The sequence below is a fragment of the Leptinotarsa decemlineata genome, unplaced genomic scaffold, assembly GCF_025532065.1.
Source record: "Leptinotarsa decemlineata unplaced genomic scaffold, Ldec_3_MD MMD2_tig00000505_RagTag_RagTag, whole genome shotgun sequence".
Lineage (NCBI taxonomy): Eukaryota > Metazoa > Arthropoda > Insecta > Coleoptera > Chrysomelidae > Leptinotarsa > Leptinotarsa decemlineata.
The window spans coordinates 18,711,577-18,738,065 of NW_027412549.1; the positions used below are offsets into that span (position 1 = coordinate 18,711,577).

At 37.9% G+C, this 26,489-nt stretch overlaps 2 protein-coding genes across 2 annotated transcripts; both read right to left on the reverse strand.

Moving 5' to 3' along the window:
* Positions 1–262: 262 nt before the first annotated feature.
* Positions 263–26,395, reverse strand: LOC111501910 (glucose dehydrogenase [FAD, quinone]). The gene is made up of 6 exons (XM_074174200.1): positions 26,238–26,395; positions 16,139–16,480; positions 8,860–9,009; positions 4,294–4,575; positions 3,876–4,238; positions 263–913 (listed from the first exon to the last, which is right to left on the reverse strand). The coding sequence occupies exons 2-6, from the start codon at positions 16,248–16,250 to the stop codon at positions 351–353; spliced, it is 1,470 nt and encodes a 489-aa protein (XP_074030301.1). The 5' UTR covers positions 16,251–16,480; positions 26,238–26,395; the 3' UTR covers positions 263–350.
* Positions 18,426–20,536, reverse strand: LOC111501913 (uncharacterized). Its single transcript, XM_074174201.1, has 2 exons — positions 20,277–20,536; positions 18,426–19,175 (listed from the first exon to the last, which is right to left on the reverse strand). Exons 1-2 carry the CDS (start codon positions 20,431–20,433, stop codon positions 18,865–18,867), a joined length of 468 nt encoding a protein of 155 aa, XP_074030302.1. The 5' UTR covers positions 20,434–20,536; the 3' UTR covers positions 18,426–18,864.
* Positions 26,396–26,489: the final 94 nt, after the last annotated feature.

The following is a 26,489-nucleotide window of genomic DNA, read 5'->3' on the forward strand; positions in this document are numbered from 1 at the left end:
TATTTTTAACACCTCGACACGTGTTTCGATCACCAAGTGATCATCAGTTTTATCTTCCTCTTGAAGATGATCATCTTCAAGTGATCATCAGTTTTATCTTCCTCTTGAAGATGATCACTTGGTGATCGAAACACGTGTCGAGGTGTTAAAAATAACGATTTGGTGTTGGGGAAAAAAAACTCCAGTAATATTCATTACTACACCACAGGTTCCAAACAGTACATCATAAGTATATAATTAGGAAGGTTAAAGAGGTTCCAAAAGTTGTTTATTGTTTATTCTACGACAGAATAATTTTTAAACAAAGATTGTTATCAAAAATACTCTTTTGAAAGAAATAAAATTCTTTCTCACAGCTCACCGTAATCTTCTTTGATCATATCCGATGCTTTTTCTCCGAACATTATACAGACAGCATTAATATGACCACTAATGAATGGAATTATGCTAGCATCAACTACTCGCAAAGATTCCATCCCATGGACCCGAAACCGGCTGTCAACTACACTCGTCGGATCTTCTCTTGGTCCCATTTTACATGTACCCATTTGATGGTATAAGGTATTCGACATAGTTCTTAGTGCACACTCCCAGTAGGCATCGCTGCGTAATTCGTGATGCTGACATCCATGAATGGGTATGTTGCTCAACTTTGCTCCATTACTTCGGAAAGCTCTTGTTTTTTCGAGTTTCTCGATTATTCTGATACCAGCTATGAACCTTTTGATATCATTATTGTTTTTATCGGTGAAGTAATTTGCATAAATCAAAGGAGGGTGGTGAGGATCGGTTGATTTCAGTTTCACTTGTCCCTCGGACTCTGGATGAAGAAGAACTGGAGCTATTGTCCAGCATGGTTTTTTTTCTAAAGGTTTGAATGTTTTTTCGTAGAGATCATCTTGGAGCCTGAAAGCTAGAAATAAAACGTGCAATGCATTAAAAAAATTAGCCCCAAGACGAAAACTGTAGTGGTAATTATCTGTATCGTGGGAACTAGTGGCCCACTATCAGTGTGTCAAAATTTATATCATAATGAGTGTAAAATATTTAAGGATGTGATTCCTCATCGAAAAAAAGATAGGATCTTTCATATGAAGAAATTTCATTGGAGCATCCCTTATTAAGATACAGCCCCTTAAAGCGGGTACATACAATTTGTATAACAATTTTTTTACAAGCACTAAAAAAGTTGCAATATTAAAATTAACCTGACGTTTTGTACTACCAAAAAGACACTTAGCCAGAAATTTATTTGGTTTACCCTATAGTTGTGAGGGGTGGAAAACGCAACCCCTAAAATTTATTTCCAATGTAACTTTTTATCTTATTATTTGTTAACCATTTAAAAATTTATTTCGATTCCCTGTTTCATTCTAAACAAAAAATGTATCTTGGGTTTTTTGTCCCAAATAAACCAGTTCGCAGCAAAAAATTATTTTACGAACAACTACAGAGATACATCGTCATAAATGCGAAAATACGAAACTAATCTATCTAGTAGGTCACTATTAGCGATAGTGACGATTAAATTGGTATGACGCAGTCAGTTTGTGAATTTTCGAAATTGAATTAATACTAATTGTGTGTTGTTCTGTTCGTAATTTGTTACTTTAATAATTCACTTGTTATTAAAATGGCATACACAAATGAGGAAATGGCTGATATGCATTACGTTTACGGTTTGTCGCAAGGGAATGGGTTAGAAGCTTCTAGAAGATATGCTGAAATATATCCTCAACGGCAGCATCCTTCACATAGAATATTTGCTCGAATTCATCAACGATTACGAGAATATGGTTCATTCGACAAAATAACGCAGGATTGTGGTCGCCATCGAGAAGTACGAACACCACAGCTTGAGGAAGCAGTACTTAATTTGATTGAAGAACAACCTACTACCAGTACTAGAAAGATTGCTTTCCAGCTAAATGTTGATCATATGACGGTATTTCGAATTTTAAAGGAACAACTCTTATACCATTACCATCTGCAACGAGTACAGGCACTGTTACCGCGAGACTTTCCGAACCGTCTTGAATTTTGCAATTGGATGCTGGAAATGATTAGAAGAAATTGTGACTTTCTGAAGACGATAGAATTCACAGACGAATGTAGTTTTTCTCGGGACAAGATTATTAATTTTCATAATTACCACATATGGGCTAATGAAAACCCTCACGCTCTTGTCAAAACTAACCTTCAAGAACAATTTTCTCTTAACGTGTGGCTCGGAGTTATTGGGAATGATTTAACTGGGCCTCATTTTCTACCTCATCGATTAAATGGTGAGGCATACGTTCAATTTTTAAGAGAAGTGCATCCAGTACTGCTGGAGGAAGTTCCTTTGGGCGTTAGAAGGGATATGTTTTTTAAGCATTATGGGGCTCCCGTCCGTTTTAGTCAAGTAGCATGTCAGCATTTAACTGAAACATATGCAAATCAGTGGATAGGTCGAGGAGGATCACAGAACTGGCCCGCTCGATCCCCGGATCTCAATCCTCTCGATTTCTCTATTTGGGGCCATTTACAGCATTTGGTTTATCGTACTCCTGTTCGCGATGTAGAGGACTTAAGAAACCGCATCATCGATGCGTGCAGGGTAATCAGAGAGACTCTGATTACCCTGCACCCTGGAATATTTGAGCGAATACGTGGCTCAATGCGCCGATGTCGAGACGCATGCGTAATGTCTGAAGGTAGACATTCAACATTTACTATGATTTCTACATGTTGTGTGTTTTGTTATTAATAAATTAGTTTTGTTTATTACCCTTTAATCGTTTAATGCAGGTACTAACTACAAAATAACAATAAATTCAGTTCGCATTTATGACGATGTATCTCTGCAGTTGTTCGTAAAATAATTTTTTGCTGCGAACTGGTTTATTTTGGGCAAAAAATCCAGGAGACATTTTTTGTTCAGAATGAAACAGGCTACCGGAAATGAATTTTTAAATGGTAAACAAATAATAAGACAAAAAGTTACATTGGAAATAAATTTTAGGGGTTGCGTTTTCCACCCCTTACAACCATGGGGTAAACCAAATAAATTACTGGCTGAGTGTCTTTTTGGTAGTACAAAACGTCAAGTTGATTTCAATATTGTAACTTCTTCAGTGCTTGTGAAAAAAATTGTTATACAAATTTTATGTACCCCCTTTAAGGGGCTGTATCTTAACAAGGGATGCTCCAATGAAGTTTCTTTATATGAAAGATCCTATCTGTTTTTCGATGAGGAATCACCTCCTCAAATGTTTTACACTTATTCAGTTACGCCCTGTATATATAGCGCTTTATTTTTTTGTCCTGCGATTGTTACATATGTCACTAGCAGTTGTAGCCAGAACAATAGCCATGCGCTATATATTTTCTTATGGCTGTTTTTGCGTTTGTTCCTTCACATATGATTTCTGTTATAAACTGTACTAACTCAATGTTGTTGATGAATAAATATATTATTATAATTATATTCCTGGTCATAAAAAGTTGCGGAATCGCACCAACTTTTTGAATATAAAGGGAGTTGTTATTTGTTGTTCATTGACCTCCTTTATTTATACCCAAGGTGACATGGATCAATGTCAATACTGACCTGCTGAATCGACATCCGGCGATACTCAGTTCTCAAAATGACGGCACAAAGATTCTTTAAATTCAAAAGCAACTGGAAGGGTGTCAATTTCTGTTCCTAAACCAGATGCCTCTATAAAGCAGTAAGCAAAATATATGTTTTGTTATCAATATTTTAATAAATTGAATTGAATTGAACTATTTCCTTTGTCTATTTCCAAACTGTCATTACTTATTTTACTTCAAATACGTCTAGTGTGGCGGAATGGGTTAGTCACATTTTACAGTTAGGTATGTTCAAATACCTGGTCTTATCCAATTTCCATGATCAGAAGCCAGATGACCTCTTATAAACAAAAACTCAATATCGGGATTATCCTCTTCGTAAGTAGATAGATTTGTTTTCACGAAACCCACACCTTCGACTCCTCCTAATGTGGATAATGGACCTTTTCCCTTCATAATAATTTCTGGAGCAGTAAGTATATATCTCAAGGTAGTTTGGTCGATATCGAAATATATATTGAAAACTACGCCGTGGAAAGTCAGGTGGTCAATTAAATGCTTTCCTACAGCTAAACTCTGCACACAAGGAATTCCCATCTCATCCAAATGGTCCTTGGGACCAATGCCTGCCAACATCAGGATTTGAGGGGTGTTGATTGCACCTGAGAACAAAATTAATCATGGAGTTTCGTTGATGTTAGATGAGTGACTACATACCTGCAGACAATATAACTTCTTTTCGAGCACGAACAGAATATGTTTTTTTGCCTTTTTCATATTGCACGCCATATGCCTTCTTTTGGTCGTTGATGAGAAGTTTAGTTACAAGAGCAGAAGTTACTATATCCAGATTTGATCTATTCTTTGCTATCGGTTCTAAGTAGGCTCTGGCTGCACTGAATCTCTTTCCATGGCGTAAATGCGATTGTGCAGGAGAAAATCCAAGTGGAGTCAGTGGAGAGTTGTAATCTACGTAGGGAATGCCGATATCTTTACCGGCTTGAAAAAAACAAGGAAATATTAGATCAATTTGAAAAATACATTGTTCAGATGACTGATTGAAAGGGACATTTTTTTAAACGGTTTCGTACTTCGGAGTAGATATATTTTTAAATTTTTAGGAAGTTTTCACTTGTCATCTCCTCATCTTGTTTTTGTACTTTTAGTACAAAACCATGATCCCTACTAATATTATATCTACTAATATTATAAATGCGAATGTAAGTTTGTTTGTTACGGTTTCACGCGAAAACCACCCAACTGATCATCATGAAATTCTGCACACATGTTGTTGGAGGTATTAGAAGTAACATAAAATATTTTTTCTAGCGCATTCGATTACGATATATAAACGCTAGCCGCGATCATATCGACACAGTCGAGTGGACGTTACAGTGATAATGACATCATCTTACTCTCAATGCCGTCACACACATCCCATTACTTTCAGCTGCTGGATGTTCTTGTTTTCAAGTCCCTCAAAACTTACTTCTATGAATCCTGTAGGTTATGTATTGTATACCAAGCCTGGGGAAAATCAGCGACAAGTGGAAATGCAGGATAAGGATTTAGGACAGCAGGAGTTTTCCCGCTAAATCCAGGAGCTATTCTGGAGTACGCCTTTAGTGAGAACATTGAACAACCCGTTGAAAGAAATATCGAACATACAGCGCAGGCCCAATCAATTCCAGATCCAGGCCCAAATACATCCATTCAAACGGTGGATCAACCAACACCAACAAGAGTACTTAACGAAGTGTCTCCACTGCCTGTGAAACTACACGAAGTTCGCAAACGAGCGAAACAAGTAAACATTCTTTTGACATCTGAAGAGCATATTGAAAAACGGAAAATGAAAGAAAATAAAAAAGAAAATAGGAAACAAAAGTTAAAAAATACAAAAATAATAAAAACAAATACTAAGACTGATAAACCTGAGGAAAAACAGAAAGGTAATTCGTAGGTTGTCTGATAGCAGCTTCGAAGAAATTCCCATCGTTTTCAATGAAAGTGAAACTGAAGACAGAGAGAAAGATAACTGCAGAGGTTGCGGTGATAATTATTATAAGACACAACTGATAGAAGATTGGATACAATACAATATTTGCATGTTCTGGGTGCATGAAAATTGCATCGAGTTTGAGGACATGTGTTCATACTGCGGTAATAGGAAAAAAGGAGCAAAAAGATCTCAAGAAAAAAGGGGAATGCAAAAAAAGTATTGGCCATCTCTCCCCGACTGCTATGGCTATCACTCCCGGACATCCTAGGAGAGATGGCCAGTCCTAATTTTTTTATAAGTTCGAAATTACTCTATTGCATTTGTCAAAGTGATTTATCGGTAATATTCAATTTATTCACATATCATAAATTACAGAATCACCATGTTATAATTTAAAAATGTTACATTCCACTTCAAAAACAAACAACCCACCTAAGCATTTCAATTGCTTGTGTTGTGGCCTTGAAATATATTTGAAGTGGTTTAAGCGTTTCATCAAGATTTAGTGGTAACAGATCAACTACATTAATATTGAGAAATATAAACAGGAATAAAAGGGAAAAAGAGATAAAATAAAAACATTAAAAAAACTAGGTATTCATGATTATGCAGATTATAACAGTAGAAGGAAAATTACGACGGCACGAGAGGATGAAGTTTTTGATGATGATTTGATTCTAACAAAAGAGATAGTGGAGAGGTGATATTATCAATGAATCATTTGTTGTGTTTGTTAGAAAATTTTCAACAGATTTTTATTTTCATATATAAATTTTTTTATAGTGTTTTTGTAATTTGGCAAGGAGTTTATAGTTTTTATGTCGTGTGGCAAAATATTGTTCAGTTTTGGTCCATAAAAAAATATATAACGTTGTGTGTGTGCTTTCCGAAAAATTGCTGATATTAAGGACTTATTTACAGCGAATCTTGTTTGCTTAGCTTTGGAAGTCGTATATTTTTGTTTATTATGGAACATCCAGATCAATGACTGGTAGATATATAATTCTCTTGTATTAAGTGTTTCAATATCCTTGTAGAGTTTAAAGGTGGAATAAAGGTTTTTTTCAATATTATTTTTAGTGAGGAATTTTGTGTTGATTGAAGTTTCCCAATGCATTATCGTACATACCTCCCCACACTGTTATGCAATATCTAATTACTGATTCGACCAGGGAGTTGTATAATATTAAAATATTTTTTTTTTGTTCAAGATCTCTCTAATACTATAAAATTTATGGATCATTTGTCTGAACCTTTGTGTTACATGGATCACGTGATCATCCCACCGTAGATGTTGATCCAGTATGTTTGAAAACAGAAAATTGCATTGGATATTATTATTATATATATAGAGAAGGAAAAATATTGAGAGAAAAAAATATTTATATATATATATATATATATATATATATATATATATATATATATATATATATATATATATATATATATATTTTCTACCCAAAAATTTTATCCTTATCATTTTTTGATTTCATGATGTACAGCTTGTTATGATGGTTAACGAAAATATTTCCCAAGTCAGTCCAAACGTTTTTCATTGTAATTTGTTCTATAGTCTTTATTAGTAGTTCAACTCTCAGTCTTGTTTAATCTTCTCGGATGACTATGCCGGTCCCTTTCATGAGCTTCTTTCTTCTATGTATTTCTTGTCTCAGTTTGTGGTTTCTAAGTTGTAGGAAAACATCTCTCACCTTATTTCCCTCTTTTTTCCCTATTCTATTGCAGATTTTGACATCATTTTCATTAAGTGCAATGGACATCTTCGTATTCAGGAGATCAATGATTTCATCTTTTAGTTTTTCGTTTGTTTTTTTCGGGTAAGTTAAAAATTTTGAGATTGTTCATCTTCGTTGCTTGTTCTAGGGTATCGCATTTTCGTTCCATAATACTTTTCTCTTGTAATAGTCCTGTGATTTCCATATCCAACCTGTTAATTTTACTTTCCATATCGTTTTTCATTTGAGAGAACTCAGCCTGGAAGTTTACAATTTTTTCTTCAATTTGGATAAGTTTCTGCTCCATTGCTTTATTCACTGCGATCGACATGTTTTCACAGATGGTTTTTATAAACGACTGTTCTTTTAGACATTTGTTCACCGTTGAATTCACAGCGGATTTAATTTCTCCAATAACATCTCTTGTGAGAACCATTTTTTGTTTTTTTTTAGATGATAGCACTTTAATTTTTTTTATTAATTAATGTTTTATTCATTATAATTCCTTCACAGTAGAGTTTTCAAGTTACTAGGGTTATCTCCACCGGAATTACCCTACATATTAGACATTTTCAATCAATGGGTAGGTGGTTTTCGAAAACGAGTGTTATCTAAATATTTAATTGTCCAGTTTTCGCTCTCTTATTATCACATGGCCAAAAGAGAGAGAGAGAGAGGAAGATATGTTCTGATTTCATAGACTCTACCTTGAATCGTTTTGCCACAGGATCCAGCAAATCCAAAATACGTGGGAGCTCAATATGCTATTTATCATGAGAGATATGATTCCTAAATTTAGGTTCTATTCTAGTTACAGTGTTCCAAACTGAATACAACAATCCACAACGGTCGCTGGTATATTCAAACTGTACATACAGTACATACAGTGTGTAAAAGCCAAATGGAATAAATTCATTATTTCGGTTACGGTACATATTTTGATAAAATCCCGAAACAAGTAAAATTAAAATTATAATTTGACATATTTCAACGGAAAAATACTAACCCTACCTTCAACCTCGTCGAATGACAAGAACAACCCCCAATTTTTTAAATGGGAAGTATAGGCTTGTGATATATCTTGTATACCTGTGATATATCTTGTGTACCTGTCATTCGAAGGGGGTTGAAGGTAGGTATGGCATTTTTACCTTGAAGAATGTCAAATTAAAATTAACATTTGACGTGTTTCGGGTTTTTTGAATATGTACAGTAACCGAAATTATGAATTTCTTTCATTTGGCTTTTACGCAGCGTATAGAGCTCACTACTCACTGATGATTAAAAAATGAAAACACTCTCTGGGGCTTCGATCAGGACACATCACGCGCAATGGAAAAGATTGCAAAGTTACATATGATGCGGCAGTGGCAATGGTACAGCTTTGAAAACAACAATGGAAAGTAGCTGGCAAAAAGATAAGTGTTCAACATCAGTATGTCGATGATTCCATTTTCTGCCCGGCAATGAATCCACCAACAAGTCTTTCAGGGAGTTCATATTCATATCATTAAGATATCAGGTATGCCTAAAATTGTGACTTACCTGATATAGCTGATTTAACTACGAGAGATTGATACGTATTTTCAATACTCAAAGGACCATCCTTATTGTGAAAATTCCAATCTGCCTTTGTCAGTCCATGTGCGCCTTCAGATTTCAGAAAGTAAGGTAATACGTCATCGTATGACCAACCTAGTAACAAATAAAATGTACGCAATTCGGTATAAGCTTTCCATATTATTGAAACAAAATATGGCTAAATTATACTTTATGGGATACTCATGGGTTTTTGCGATTTTTCTGGGATGATACTACATGATGGTAGGAATTCAGAACATTTTTTATTTTTTGTCGGACCTAATTAGTTTTCGAGATATAGCCTGTCAAAGTTTGTATGACGTCATATTCTACCTTTTTTAAGCAATAAACGGTTGCAATTTACATATTTTTTCATTTAACACACTTTTTTCCATATCATCGCACCTTTTTCTATCCCTTTTCAATCACTTATTGCCGAGTTTCCTGAAATTAGAATAAAATTCCATAATTTGTCAGGTGCACACATCGACATAACCTTATAGGTTATGCCGGTGGGTGCAAACAAATCATTTTTCATAAATTGCATTAAGTTTCACTATTCGAAAATACGTTCCTTTTATAATTCGGAGGTTAGGTTTGATGTTGAGGAAACATAGTTTTTACAAAAGTAAATATTCGAAAATACGTTCCTTTTTGAATTTGGAGGTCAGGTTAGATGTTGAGGATACAGAGTTTTTAAAATTCTAAAGTAAGGTTAGACTGAGTTAGGTTAGGTCGGGTTAGGTTAGGTTGAGTTAGCATGTGACAAATTATGGAATTTCAATCTAATTTCAAGGAACTTAGCAATAAGTGAATGAAAAGGTATAGAAAAAAGTGCGGTGATATGGAAAAAAATTGTTGAATAAAAAATATGTGAATTGCAATCGTTTATTGCTTAATAGAAAAAGGTAAAATATGACATCATACAAACTTTTACAGGCTATATCTCGAAAACTAATTGAGTCCGACAAAAAATAAAAAGTGTACTGAATTCCTACCATCACGTAGTATCATCACAGAAAAAAATTTTTGATTATGATTTATTGAATAATATCAAATATGCACTACAAAAAATTGATCTGAGTAAGGTTTCGAAAGGAGTGCTTTCGCCATACAGTTTGCAGCATTCTGTTTTACTAATGAGAAAGATGGACTAATGGACAGATGTTCAGAAATACTCGTAGATTGGAGAATCTGCCTTGATTTATTATGTGCCAAATGCCTGGTTGATTTCTTGAATATAACAATTAAAACATGAACCACTTTTCTGAAACTTATCGATCATTATACATCCAGCACAAAAAAATATACTATTTTGATAGAGTATCTCGAAATTTCAATGAACCTATTTATGAATGAACTTTATTTAAGATAGTCACATTTAAGATTTTTATTTAGAGTAGAGTAGAGCACAGACAAATAATCCTATGAAATGGGTGGCAAATGTTGGAAAGGATACACTATAAAACACAGTTTTGTTTACTTTTCATGATAGTTCTATATTTATTAACTAGTTTCGGTCAATACACCATTTTCAATTTTTACCTACGTTGCCTATCTTATCATAAATAATTTGGTATAGTCGAAGTAACCGGTATAGTGCATAGTTAAAGCTATTGGCGAGCTCAAAGGCCATATATATATATATATAATCTAAAAAGGTTAATGCAGTCAAGCTGCTGGAAAACAATTCCATGAAAATCAAAAAATAAATAGATAAGTACTCCTTGATCATTCCCATTTCGATTTCAATTTAAGAGCCACCTGTATACAGCTGTTTCAGCCTAGTGGCCATCGTCAGTACCGGGCAGGCGGTCCTCGATTGAAGACAAAATGAGACGACGACGTAATCCATCTTGAGTTTATTCAGGTTGAAGCCTGGCTCCCTTCCCCTTTTAACTGGTGTTTGCCAGAAAAACAAACGGGTCATGACTGGTGTTTGATGGTGGCATGAAAGTCCTCAAACATCCATACCGCCCTTCGCTGTATACCCCTACCTGGCTGGGGTGAGATGGATGAAGATATTATTCATCTGTTAACGGAGGACATAGGGGCCTCATTCGACAGAGTGTCGGGGCCTTCTATATCGGGAGGGGTCGTCTACAGCGTAATCTGTAGCTTCCCTGACTAACGGATTTTCGTGAGTTTCGGCGTAATCAAAAACTCGCCGGTTTCTCGACTGGATGGACTGCTGAATGGAAGGCAGCTTCAAATCTCTGCGGATGGCTTCATTCCGCACGAACCACGGATCATTCACAATCATCCGTAGAATTTTATTAAAGTCTCCAAGATGGAGATGTTAGTCGGAGCCGCTTGTCCCCAAACGCCTGAAGCATACATGATGGCAGACTTGAACATCATGTTATAGATCGTGATTTTATTCTTTAGGCTTAACTTAGATTTTCTATTTATCAAAGGGTACAGGCTTGCCACCCGACCCTGGATCTTTGCCTTCACGCTTAACAGGTGCGGGTTCCAGGTGAGCCTACGGTCTATATAAGAAGACCTAGGTACTTGACCCGCGTTTGCCAATCAATCTCCCTTCCAGAGATTCTTACTTTCATGGCCGGAGAAGCTATCGTTCTTCCCATGGTTATTGCCTGAGTTTTTTCCGGATTCACTCGGATCTTCCACTCGAGGTACCAGCGCTAGAGGTCGCCCAATGCACGTTGCATATAGACGATCCCGAGCTCCCGACCCATGGAAGATGAGAGGAGAGCCGTGTCATCGGCGTAGAGAGATACCTTCACATGCTCGGACCTCGGAAGGTCGCTGGTGTGAAGGGAATAGAGCGTGGGAGAGAGCACGGCCCCCTGTGGCACTCCAGCGAGGATCTCTCTGTTGTCAGACAGAGAGCCCTCTACTCTAACCTGAAATGTTCTGTCTTTCAGGAAAGACCCAATCCACCGGATCAGGCCCTGAGGCAGGTCGAACGCGATTAATTTGTGAAGAAGGCCTTCATGCTAAACGCGGTCGAAGGCCTTCGAAATGTCTAGTAGGACTAGATGAACTTTTTTGTTCCTATTCAGCTCCGCGATGGTATTTTCGACCAGTCTCAGAGCCTGCAACTCAGTGGAATGTTCTCTCCTGAAGCCGAATTGCTCATCAGGCAGAACATTTCGGTCCTCAACTTCTTCGTTGAGCCTTTGAAGTACGACTCTTTCAGCCAGCTTAGCCGCCGACAAGAGCAGACTAATCGGGCGATAATTCTGAGGGAAAAGCCGGTTCTGCCCCTGTTTTGGGAGCATGACGACGACCGCATGTTTCTACCTTCTGGGGAAGTATCTTAGAGCCAGAGAGCTGTTGATGATGTTCAGTAGGCTCTCGACGCAGTTTTCCGGGAGCTTCTTCAATAACTTGTTTGTTAGTGAGTCAACCCCCGGGGCTTTCTTGGCTTTTGCAGCCTTGATGTAGCCCTTCAATTCTTCCACAGAAGCCGGACGAATGACATCATCGTCATCCTCCCTGAGGATGTGGTGAACCCGATCTTCGAGCAGAATATCGCGGTCGATGTCGTCATTGTCGTCAACGTTAAGTTGAAACTGACGTTCCATCGTGTCAGCAAAAGCCAACGCTTTGTCGGCGGGTGAGGGAGCTGTCTTCTTTCCCTTGAGTCTATGAGTGATTCGCCAAAGCTCGTCACTCCCAGGCTCAATGGATTCCAACAGCTCCTCCCACCTGTCATTTCGGTAATCAATGATGGCCTATTTTACTTGATTGGCCATCCTGTATTGTCTCCTGGGAAGAGTGTTCGCTGATAGAGCCTTTTCAGGCAATTTCTCTCTCGTATCAAGACTCCTCACTGGAGGTGGCCGTCCAAAAAGCATCATTCACAGAGGTCTCGAAGCGGCGAACTGCCGCGTCGAGTTCGTTGGGAAAGCGGAGACCCTCAGGAGGGGTGCGCATCTATCCGAGCTGAGCTGTGAAGACATCCCAATCCGTCTTATATCTCATGCAATAATCAGGGGAAGGAAGTTCATCACCAAATACCAGGATTACTGGATTATGATCGGAGTCCAGTTCCGACCGAACGCTGGTCAGAGAGACGTTTCTGAGAAGCGCGATGTCCAGTACGTCAGGCCTATACTGCCCGCGATGGAACGTAGGTTCATCTGGTCCCAGCACGAGATATTCATGTCTGTCAGCATGTGCATGGAGCGCTCGGCCGTTTTGATTGGTGGCTCTGCTCCATAGTCCGTGCTTGGCATTGAAGTCGCCAGCAGCAATTGTCGGAATATCACTACCCATCAGCAGTTTGTCCAGTGATTCTGGGAGTAAAAGATTAGTCGGAGGGTTATAGACAAAGATTAATCTGTGACAACCCCGTCTCAGTCGAATTTCGACCCCTACGGCCTTAGTTCCGTGTAACCGAGCACTGTCAATGCCGTATTGGACACACTGGAGGGATCGTTTGACAGAATGCCAACTCCCCCACCAGCACGTCCAACACGTTCTCTATGGTAGAACTTGTAATTTGGAATGACAACGGATTCATTCCTCAGATACGTCTCTTGAATTAGAGCCGCATCGATGTTATGCTCTACGAGAGAGTTCTCGAAATCAAGTTTCTTGGGAAGAAAGCCATTGGTATTCCAAAAGACTATCTTCAAAAATCTAGGCAATGTCGGTTGTCTAGACATTAGCAGTACCAGTCAACACGTTTTTATTCACCGTGAACATTTTTTCGAGCACGGGGAATTTGATGAATAATTGCTTCATCTGCTCCAAAGCGGCGCAGATGTCTGAAGCCCCCTGAGACTGAGGTGAGGGCTCAGGTCGAGAAGGGGCGGGCCTTGCAGAGCTGCTGGCACCCTTGGATGCAGCTCTAACAAAGCTGACCCCTTCCTAGACACGTCCAGACCCCGCAGGTCTTCCTGAAGGGACTGGCTTTATAACTGGTTGTTTTCCTTTGGTTTTAGACTTTTGAGTCTTTGGAAATTCGGGACAGCCTCTGTAGTTGGCTGTATGGCCCCCTTTACAATTATTGCACTTCGGGGGATCAGACCTGGGCTTTTTGCAGGCGCTGGTGAGATGCCTGCCTGCGCATTTAACGCATATTGGAACTGCCATGCAGTTCTTTTGGCAATGGCCAAAGCGCTGACTGCGATGGCACTGACCCACCGAAGTTTTGGGGTGCTGGGGTTCGACCTGAACCTTCACACTCAAGAGATCGGTTATCTCAAAGATATTTTTCTGGTCTCTACTGACCAGAGCAAGGACCATCGGCATTGGATTTCCGGCACGCTTCATACGCGTGACCGAAGTTAGGTCAAAGCCTTTGGATTCAAGCTCCTCACGAATATCATCGACCGTGAAGTGCTCTGGGACACCCCTGAAGACGGCGCGGATTTGCCGGTCTTCAGGAAGTGAGTATGTGTGGTGCGGAATATTTTCCGTCACCAAAAGCCTTGACAGCCGACGATAATCGTCAGGGGTCACAGGCTGAACCTTGATGCCATCATGTAAGTTTACAGCTTTGGAGAAGTTGATCTTCTCCTCAGCTGCTGTCTTAATCAGTTTGACCCACTTGTCCTTCTGACGAACGACAATTGGTGGGATTTTCACCTTTTTGGGAGTGGCAGTGGCAGTGGGTTGCTCGTTCTGCCTAGTAGGAGCGGGGGAGCCAGGCTCCGGATCCTGGATGGTTCTGACAGTATGATCAGAACCCTCAGAGGAACTATCAATTTGTACGTTTGGACTAGTGTCCATTTCATTAACATCATTATTATTAATAAGAGGTGTGGCCACCTCGCGTGCCCGACTTCTCGTCACTGGGCGTGACGAAGCTTCAGACTCGGAATAATAATTCCGAGCCTCCAATTTGACACTGTCGATGACAGCTTTTTTCGATATTTTTTTCAATTTTCTTGGTTTTTCCTTCCTAATCCATTCGTTCACCTTGCGGCTGGACACGTCTGGTAGTGGAGGAAATTCATCTGAGATTCTTCTTTTCTTGGAAGTGGAGGAGAAGGAAAGGTTGCTTTCATTAAGACAAAATGAGAAAAAACCAAGAAAGTACTTGATAAAAATAGCAAGCGAAACATAAGTGGAACCACCTATTGGTGTGACCCCCAAGTCAACTTGCCAAGTTTTTATGCCAGTGTTGGTGGTTTGACCAATCAACCGACAACTGCGGTAGCAGAAATTTGGGAAGCTAACCTGAAATGCCATCGGAAAACGAATCCATATGTTTCTAGAAATGATATGAAATCTAGAAAGGTTAATGCAGTCAAGCTGCTGGAAAATAATTCCATGCAAATCAAAAAATAAATAGATAAGTACTCCTTGATCGTTCCCATATTGATTTCAATTTAAGAGCCACCGGTAGACAGCTGTTTCAGCCTATTGGGCATCGTCAGTACCGGCCAGGCGGTCCTCGATTGAAGACAAAATGAGAAAAAACCAAGAAAGTACTTGATAAAAATAGTACTTAGTACTTGTTAAGGTAGTTGGGGCATTTTTCAATTTCGATTGCTTCCCGAATTATCCTGGCCTGAAGATTTTTCTCCGTAGCAATGATCTTGGTGTTTTCGAACCTTATTTGTGGCCTGTTTTTTGGTGGTGTTTGAAGAGGAATGATGATGGATCTGATTTGCGAACAGCTAGTTCATGTTCATAGGCTCTGTTGGAAATTCTTCTACTGGTCTGGCCGATGTAAGTTCTGGGGCAGTTTTGATAGTATTTCGTATATGCCCTGTCCTTCATTGCGTATCGTATGTTAAGAACACCCAAGGACTCCTGTTAGACAATAAACTTTTTTTAACAATGCCTAACTCAAGCAACTTCACTTCTCGATCACTCAAAATAAGGTTGTGGTTTTCTGGTGTTACTGCTTCATTTTGGACGTCCACTGCATTCTGCATCATCGGTGTCTCTACGACCACGTTTGAAGTCAGCAAATCAACGTTTAATTGTTGTTTCTGATGGAGCGGAGTCCTTATAACATTTTTCCAGCCATTGCTTCGCTTGAACGGTATTGTTTCCCATCAAGAAGAGTGTAAAATTAAAACACGAAATTGTTTTTGATTCTTTGTTTTGAAAATAACAAAAGTAGTGTCACGCTTATCACAATAACTCATAAACTTATGAGCAGAATATCATGAAATTTCAACAGTTTATTTTTGAAGGTTAGTACTAACTGAAAAAGCGGTGAATGCAATGAGACTAGTGCCATCTATGTGTTAGGCCCGAGACTTTTCAGCCCAGGTAGTGCACTGTGAATTCATATACTCGTAATAAATACCTTCATTTCCCAGTTTCTCCCAATTATCGAAATCCGTTTTAGTTCCTCTTGAATAAACCATAAAATTTAGAATACTGGAACCGCCTAATCCCTTTCCCCTTGGAATTGCCATTCTGTGATCAATCAATCCAAGGTTTGCGTTTGGTTGTTCCTCTATTAAATATGACCAATCATATTTCCCCCTTTCAAAACCTAGGCCTAACAAGGGGATATCGATAAAGTAAGTTTCAGGTTCTCCAGCTTCGAGGAGAAGTATCTTCCATTTCGTTACTTCAGAAAGCCTGTTAGCTAATGCACATCCTGCGGATCCCCCACCAACGATCACAAAATCGTACTCATCATCTGAAAATCAAGTTTCAATAGATACATTGCCATACATCTAGGTTTTGTATTATTGCGTTATTTCAAACTCTCATGTTTTTCGTAGGATAAATTACAACCATATTAAAAAAAACTAAGTACCCTAGGTCCTCAAAACAACAGAAACATGATTGCCTATACCTGGGAAGAGTGGCATTAGTACGCGCCGTCAAGTTGCGTCGCGCCGTATAGGAATGTTCGTTATTGCATCAGCCATTAGTTTATTTTTGTGTATTTTGTAGCACGTGCATGTGTTGTTGTATTATAGAAAAATACATTTTGGTAATAGCAGAAGCTACACCAGTTAAATTATTGTTATAGTGTTATACAGCAAGTACATACAATGAATAGTGACTATACAGAGTCGAGTGAAAATGAGGCCGGCCCATCAAGCCGAGAAACGGAAAAAACATGAATTGGTTCCTGACTGTTCTTGTAAACGTTTTTGCTGTTTCACTGTTGTTCCAGAACCTAAACGTTATAGAATCCTTCGAGAATTCAACAAACTAGGTGACACTAACAAACAAAACTCGTACCTCAGTGGTCTGATCACACTTATTCTTCCTGTCATGCGTAGGCTTCCTCGGAAAAATGAAGCAGAATCAAGGCTTAATAATGCCTCATTCAGCTATCGTGTTCGACTGATTGAGGATGGAGTTACTCGTGATGTTTCAATTTGTATTAAGGCTTTTTTGTCTTTACATGGAATCACAGGTGGTCGAGCTAGATACGTCAGGGAGTCTTTGCTGTTAACTGGGAAACCACCCATTGACATGCGTGGAAAACACAATACACGACCTAACAAACTTTCAGAAGACAAAAAACAGAAAGTGATTGAATTCATTAAGAGTCTTAAAGGACGTAACCACAATATTCCTTGACAGACTCGATTATGTCTGAAGACCTAAATATCGTCAAATTGCACAAAATGTATTCTAATCGTAACCTCTCCTACGAAAGTTTCCGCGAAATTTTTGAACGTAACTTTAATATTTTATTTGGGTATCCACGCAAAGACACGTGCAGCACGTGTGATTCCTTTGAAGCCGACATATCTTCACTTACTCTAACATTGAATTCCATCTCGGATGATAACACCAGGAAAATGGCAAGCGATGATTTGGAGAAAAAAATGCGTGAAAAAAAACTACATCTAAGAAAAAGTGAGCAATTTTACAATCGTAAGAGAAATCACCGCAAACGTGCCGCATAGTCGATCAGTATGGAAAGTATCGCCATGGATTTCCTAAAATACCATGCCCAAACATTACTACCAATGATGTTCACTATAAACGTCGACTGAATTTCATTAGTTTCAACGTTCATATTCTGTCAAATTCAAGATCTGTATTTTACACCTATGATGAAATTGTTGCTATGAAAGGAACTGACGAACTGTTCTATGCTGTATCACTTATTTTTTAATATACTGCCCATGGAAGTGAAAGAACTGGCAATTTTTTGTGATTCCTGCGCAGGACGAAATAAAAACGTCACTGTAATTCAGTTTCTGCATTACTTGGTCACTAAAAAGAACCGTTTTGATACTGTGAAAGTGATATTCCCGATCAGGGAGCATTCTTACCTCAAATGTGATCGAGACATGAGCCTCGTAAATCAAAAACCATACACTGAGGTACCAGATGACTGGAGACAAGAATTAAGAAATTGCCGGATGAAATGAACACCATTTGAAGTGATTGACTGGATCCAGGAGAGAAAATGGAATACCTTGATTTAGCTTCATTAATTTACCTGGAGGACGAACTATCATCATAAGAGGAAAATAGTCGTATGGCGGAAGACGATTTATTCAAATCTCGTGGTACAGAAGGTGCATTTGAGATTTCAGTACGCCGTTTACTGAGCAAAACCAATAAGGCCAGAACAAAAACTGTGTACCTATACTTCTTAGGTAAGTCAATAAAAAGCATTTTATTGGATCCTGTATTTATTTAATACTGGTATTATCAGTTTTGCGAAACTAAATATACTTGTCCTTGTTCATCCACTGTAATTAAACGAGTGCCTGGCTGTTCATCAACTGTAATCAGTGAAGTGTCTTGTGGAGAAGGAGCTACAATTAGTGAACCACTAGTACTACTCGTAGTAGTGCTGGTAGATAATGGCGAAGGAACAAAGTTTGCATAATAATCAGTATTGATAGTACTGGGTCTAGGAGATAAGGCACTGTCTTGGGGTGAATTGTTTGAAATTTGGCGTAATTGAAGCAAGAGATCAATTTCATCTAACCCACTTTGATTTGAATTCTGATTAGCAATTTGCTTCAGAAGGTTTAGACGTTCTTGACTGTGTGCATTATGTTTCCGTTTCTTATCACGCTCAGCTGTATTATCATTTTTATTTTATATTTTCTGAGTGTTTGATTGTGTTTCTTCGCTGTTGTGAGTATTTTCCATTATTATAGTTCCGTCTTCCGGGGTTTGTATTCCTTCAGTGATGTCATGAGTGTCTTCTATTATCACACTATTATCTCCTGGGTTTTCATCTACAACATTAGTAATACTGCCTCTTTGGGAAAAAGGAAGGCTGTCCAAGAATGACAGGAGATCAGATCTTTTCTTTGCTGTTTCTCCGCTTGAACCAGAACCTGGTTTTCCTATACGTCGAATATAATAGTCTCGTATGTAACACCATCTCTTGGAGCAATCGGAATCTAAAAAAAATTTTATTTAATTTGTTACTATAGCAAAGAACACATAGAGTCATCATACCCTCACATATAACAAATGTAGTAACAAATTCATACCAAGATTTATTACATTCATTATTTTATTTTTATTATTGCTGTTTAAGTGAATTTTATAATAATATGTGTCAGCAATAAAGTGTTTATCTAAAATCTATTTGAGGCACTTGGCCACAGGAGAGTCTTACGGTTCGCTTCCGTTTCAGTATCGAGTAAGTCATAGCTGGATAAGCGCTATAATAAAATATGTTAGTACTGCCATTATGAAAACTATGCTCCAATTAGGTGTACCATTGCCAAAAGATGATCAACTCAAAAAAATCAGTGACCAGTATTTATTAAGGTGGAAGTTTCCAAACTGTGTGGGAGCAGTTGATGGGAAACACATAAGAATGAAGGCTCCCATCAATAGTGAATCATTATATTACAACTACAAGGAGTATTATTCAATGATATTGCTAGCAGTCGTCGATGCGGATTGTAAATTTATTGCCATTGATGTTGGTTCTTATGGAAGAGAAGGAGATGCTGGTATTTACTTAAAAAGTAAAATAGGGAGATGAAGCTTTTGCTCTCCACGAAAATATGATGAAATCCTATCCAAGACAGCAATCTATCCATGATGTGTCAAAAGCCGTATATAATTACCGATTATCACGAGCTCGAATAACTACAGAAAATACATTTGGAAATGTATGTGGTTACTTCTGATTATTTTTCGTACCTATCGCTACTGCCCCAGCTGTGACAGACAAACTAGTAGTGAGCGCTTGCATTTTATATAACATATTACGTGAAGCAAAAGTACTGGCGCCTGGTCAAAGACATGTTCATGACCTACTTCCATTACCTACTGAAACTTCAATACCTCTGGCAAATCACAATGTTCGAGCCCAAACGAATCCTATACGAATACGAACATTGAAAAATTACTTCAATGGACCAGGGGCTATTGAGTGGCAATATAATTATGCAACACAACACTAGGCTGTTCGTAAATAACATAAAAGTACTGTAATGTGAAATGAAAATAAATAGTTAATAACCCTTTGTAAATTCTATACTAACCTGATTTATTCAAAATTTCTCCAATTTCACGCCACCAATTCTGATTTAATTGAGTTTTTCTGTATTCTTTACTTTTTATATTATATATAGCTTCATGGTTACGTACAAAATCTATCAAAACTTCGTCGTCCTCGCTGCTCCAAGAGATGGAACTCATTTTGTACGTAAAAAACACAAATACGTATTAAAATAAACCATCTGACACCAAAATGACGGCCGTCATGCAAATGGCGGCACCGCTTTTTGACGTTACGGTGACAGTTACCGCTCCTTAAGAAACCGCGCCATTTTGTTTACATAGACAACGTTCTAAGGACGTTATTCACTGCTATTTTAAGGATGCTATATGACAGCACCGCTATCTTGGGAAACCAAAGCTTTACCGCAATTGTCTATTGATTGGTTAAACCACCAACACTGACATAAAAACTTGGCAAGTTGACTTGGGTGTCACACCAATAGGTGGTTCTACTTATGTCTCACATGCGTTTATACAGTTATTTTTATTAAGTACTGTTCTTGGTTATTCACATTTTGTCTTCCGTTAGTTAGGGAAGCTGAAGTTATGCTGTAGACGACCCCTCCCGATATAGAAGGCCCCAACACTGTCGAATGAGGCCCTCATGTCCCCCGTTAACGGATGAACAAATTTTTCATCCATCCCACCCCAGCCAGGTAGGGGTACCCCGTGAAGGGCGGTACTGATCTCTGAGGACTTTCATACCGCCACATCTCTTTAGTCATGAACCCATTTGTCTTTCTGGCGAAAATCAGCTGCAAGGGTAAGGGAGCGGCTCCAACCTGATTGAACTGAGGATGAACTTTGTGCACATTTTGACTTCAACAGAGGATCGCCTGTCCGGCACTGACGACGCCCAATAGGTCGAAACAGCTGTCTTAACATATGTCACAAAAAGGATTTGAAACTATATAACTTCTATTTATTATATGCGAGCGCTTTCAATAGCTGGCTGTGCTATCATCTTCTTGACTCTACTCAAACTCTGTTCAAAAAATAAAGTGAATTTGCATTTTTTTCACAAAAATATTTATTTAGTAATCAATTTCTATTCTGTCCATTTCAAAGTAGCCCCCTTCAGATATAATACACTTTTGCCAGCGTTTTTTCCAATCCTCGAAGCAGTTCTGATATGCACTTTTTGGTATGTTCTTGAGCTCAGTGATTCGGTTTTTATCTAATCAATCATCGCAAAACACCGTCCTTTTGTGGGTCTCTTCAATCTTGGAAACAGAAAAAGTCGCAGGGGGGCAAATCTGGTGAATACGGTGACTGAGGTGTCATTACGGTGTTTGGTATTTTTCCAAAAAATCACGAACAAGCAATGACGAGTGAGCAGATGCATTATCGTGATGCAAAAGCCATTGAATGTTTTTCCACAATCCCGAACGTTTTCTTCATATTGCTTTCCGCAAACGGTGCATAACTTCAAAATAATACTCCTTATTGGCCGTACGATCATGTGGCAAGAACTCATGAAGCATTTCGCCACGGTAATCTAAAAAAAAACAGTGAGCAGTTGACATTTAATCAAACTTGGCGTGCTTTTTTGGTCTTGACTCTCCTGGGCTTTTCAATTGGGACGATTGGACTTTGGTTTCAGTGTTGGTTGGTTTAGGCAATTTCGGAATGAACTTTGCTGCCACACGCTTCATACCCAAAATTTCCGAAAGAATTGCATGGTATGAGCCAATCGATATGCCGACACCCTCAGCAGGATCTCTGAAAGTGATTTGACGATTCTCCATAACAGTTCTCTACAGTCTCTCCACATTTTCATCGGTTGTTGATGTGCTGGGACGTCCAGGACGAGTGTCGTCATTCATATCTTCTTGACTTTCTGTGAAAAACTTGTATCACTTGTAAACATTTTTTACTCAGAGTACAATCATCGTATGCCACTGTCAACATTTAAAGTGTTTTCTAGCACCCACCTCCACTTTTTACACAAAATTTGATGAACATTTTCTGATCCATTTTTTCCGATAGCAGAAAATCACCGAACATGCAAAACACTTCTGAAAGTGGTAAAAACATAGAAAGTTTTATTTCCCATTTTCATGATGATCTCTTACCACAGAATAATGGCTACATCCATCAATTTATTATAACAGTTTTAACTTGCATGCCTCTCAACAACATACTGAACATGTTAAACAGCTGAAACTGTGAACATATGTTCGAGACAAGTGAACCAACATAAAAAATTGCTAATCGAATGTACGTATCCCGCGAAATTTGAACATTCACTTTATTTTTCGAACAGTCCACCTACACTCTTGACTATGTGAGCATATTTTCTCTTCAACTAGTGTTCCTTCCTATGGAGGATATTGACTTTGGACCATTGTATGTAGACTTGTTGCAATCAGAAGAGCTCTTTATTCCCTGATTGCCGATGTTTTCTCGTTGGATGTTCTTATGCTTGCCAATCTTGACATTCAACACTTGTCACATTCATAGTACCTACAAGTTTTTTAAAGTCGTTATTTGCATCTGAAAGTTTTGTTTTTCTGAGGATGCTACGGGTTGTATTTCCGAATCTGAAACGAAAGTTGACATTATTTTAGATTCACTTCTTCTGAACCTCTTCGATAGTTCTTTCGTGTAAGGAAGGGATAGTATTGATTTTGTTGCAGATCAGTTCTAATGTCCAAATCATTGAGTTTGCTTAAATGTCCTATCGTATTCCCTCTTAGTTGATTAATGATGGATGGATTTTGTAGCGCCAGCGACGACAAGTACGGAAATCGCAATTTACAAAATGCCGAAATTAGGTACTTTCTAGGTGCTTTTTAGGTACCGAAGTCAAAAGTTAGGTGCTCTGTAACTTACACCGCAACTCAATACTCAAAGTTGCGTTGCTAGTATTATGTGATGCTAGCAACGCAATGAAAATAATAATGAAATAATGAATGTTGACGAAACACTATTAGGTACTAATTAAGTGCTAAACAGTGAGGATCGTAAAATTTTCTAATTAAAAAACAAAAGCTTCCAATTTCGCTGACCAACAGATCTAAGAATCAGGTCTCTCAAAAACGAAGACGAATGCTCAATCAGGTATAAACTAAGCGTGGTAATAAAGTGCTAATTATGTGTTCGCAAGAAATTGAGATGAAAACGACCGTGAATAAGCGGAACAAAATTCGGGATACCTGATTTAAGAAAAATAAAACAATATACAATAAATCCTTGAAATGCCGTAAACTCATACATAGACAATCAAAATAAAGTGATAATTAAGTACTTACTAGATATTTATAGTAAACCTAGATTCCATAATTGCTATGGGGCTCATGGACCTGAAAACCACCATGACTGATGTACTGAGTTCTTATAGTACGTTCCTCAATAAATAAGGGCAAGAGAATAAAGTGCTAATCAGGTGCTTATCAGATATTTAAAGTAAATCTAGATTCTATAATGCCTATGAGGCTTATGGATCTGAAAATCACTATGCCTGATGGACTGAGTTCTTATAGTACATTCCTCAATAAATAAGGGCAGGGTAATAAAGTGCTAATTAGGTGCTCATTAGATATTTATTGTAAACCCATATTCCATAATTGCTATGGGGCTTGTGGATCTGAAAACCAGTATGCCTGATGGACTAAGTTCTTACAGTACGTTCCTCAATAAATAAGAGCATGAGAATAAAGTGCCAATTAGCTACTCATTAGATATTCATTGAACACCTGACTTCCATAATACCTATTTACTTTCGTGCTCAAAATTTCCGTTGTTGATGTTCTTTATTGGGTTGGTATCCGATTCATTTCGTTAGTGCACGCCTGAAAAAGCTGAAAATCTATTTCTATGAAAATGTCAAGAATTGAATAAAATAATGTTTTGATTCCCATGTTTACAAAAAACAATCGGAATGAAAGTCATCATTTTTTTATTTCAAAAATATATTATTTTTATTAGCGGGCATTTTCAACATGACTTTTAACTGGTTCGTCTATATGAATGGAGTGGTCCAATAAAAACAGTCTTTCGATTACCGCCTTAATTTTTTTTTGAGAATGTTACAAAAATTCTTTCAGAAGTGCAGCTCGATATCTCAACTCTTCATGGAGGACACTGAATTCATAATTTTCTTTCTAAATAAAAAAAACTATTTTCTTCGTTTTCTTTCAGTAGAACTACGAAAATGATTTTGAATCAAATTTTGAAGCTTCTGTTCTTGTCGGAAATTCAATTCCCATTAAAGAAGCTCTGATCCTTTTTTGCCGACTTAACAGATGGAGATGTATGAAGCTCTGAAAACCTGCGAGGGCAAATATTTGCCAGTCTTAGTGGTTTTCAGACCCATAAGCCCCATAGGCATTATAGAATCTAGGTTTACTATTATTTATCTAATGAGCACCCAATTAGCACTTTATTTTCTTGCCCTTATTTATTAAGGAACGTACTATAATAACTCAGTAAATCAGTCATGGTGGTTTTCAGGTCCATGAGCCCCATAGACATTATAGAATCTAGGTTTACTATGAATATCTAGTTAGCAACTAATTAGCACTTTATTTTCATGCCCTTATTTATTGAGGACTGTACTATAAGAACTCAGTCCATCAGGCATAGTGGTTTTCAGATACATAAGCCTCATAGGCATTATAGAATCTAGATTTATTATAAATATCTAATGAGCACCTGATTAGCACTTCATTCTCTTGCCCTTATTTATTGGGGAACGTACTATAGGAACTCAGTACAGCAGTCATGGTGGTTTTCAGGTCTATGAGCCCCATAGCAATTATGGAATCTGGGTTTACTATAAATATCTAATGAGCACCTAACTAGCACTTTATTCTCTTGCCATTATTTATTGAGAAACGTACTATAAAAATTTAGTACATCATTCATGATGGTTTTCAGTTCCATGAACCCGATAGCAATTATGGAATCTGGGTTTACTATAAATATCTAGTGAGCACCGAATGAACACTTTATTCTCTTGCCCTTATTTATTCAAAAAAGTACTATTAAAACTCAGTACATCAGTCATGGTGGTTTTCAGGTCCATGAGCCCCATAGCAATTATGGAATCTAGGTTTACTATAAATATCTGATAAGCACCTGATTAGCACTTTATTCTCTTGCCCTTATTTATTGAGGAACGTACTATAAGAACTCAGTACATCAGTCATGGTGGTTTTCAGGTCCATGAGCCCCATAGCAATTATGGAATCTAGGTTTACTATAAATATCTAGTGAGCACTTAATTAGCACTTTATTTTGATTGTCTATGTATTAGTTTACGAGACTTATTGCATATTGTTATGCAATATCTGGAATTTGTTTCCCGCTAGCGTTGCTAGCAACGCAACTTTGAGTGTTAAGTTGCGGTATAAGTTACAGAGCACCTAATTTTTGACTTCGATACCTAAAAATTACCTAATTTTGGCATTTTGTAAATGCGATTTCCGTACTTTGCGTCGCTGGCGTAACAGAGCTGGATTTTGTACCTAGTTGCTGACTCTTGAGTTGGTTTTCTATGAACATGTGCTTCTATCTTTAAGTCCGTTTTATTCGCTATTGACGTGTTAGTCCTGCAAATGGACGTCGAAATATCCCAAACAAAACAAGTTCTTTTGTGAGGTCAGTGTTCAATATTTTCAACGATTCTATCTATATGGTCGGTCGGTAGCCAGGCGGTTCGACGTGGGTGCTTTGTTCTCTCACTCGAATTGTGTTGGTCGGTGGTTCAAGCCCTAGTCTGAACGATCGATTTTCAATTGCTTGTGTTGGGGATCACACGTTAAAAGGTAAGACCTCGTTAATCCTTTAAACAGATATGTAGACTATTGCTATGAAAATTGCTATAGTTCTATCGGATGACCTTGAATGGGAACGTTAAAGGAAGATTTTTCGCCGATGCTGATGATCGATAGTGCATGTGGTGAGGTGATATTGTTTCAAAGATGATCTCTGTTTACCTGAAAAATAGAGTTGATGTTTCCTCAAATTAAGAATAATTCTTTTTTCATGAGATATGTTGATACCATAATGTCGTCTTTGATCCACTACGTATCCAGTTTCTAATCTATTGAAACCTAATAAACAATAGAAGACTAAACCTCTAACATTCAACGAATATTTGTCAACTTTACCCGTATGTATACTTAGAGTATGAATACTAAGTATGTATACTTAGAGTTCCTATGAATACTTAGAGTAAGTTTGGTTAC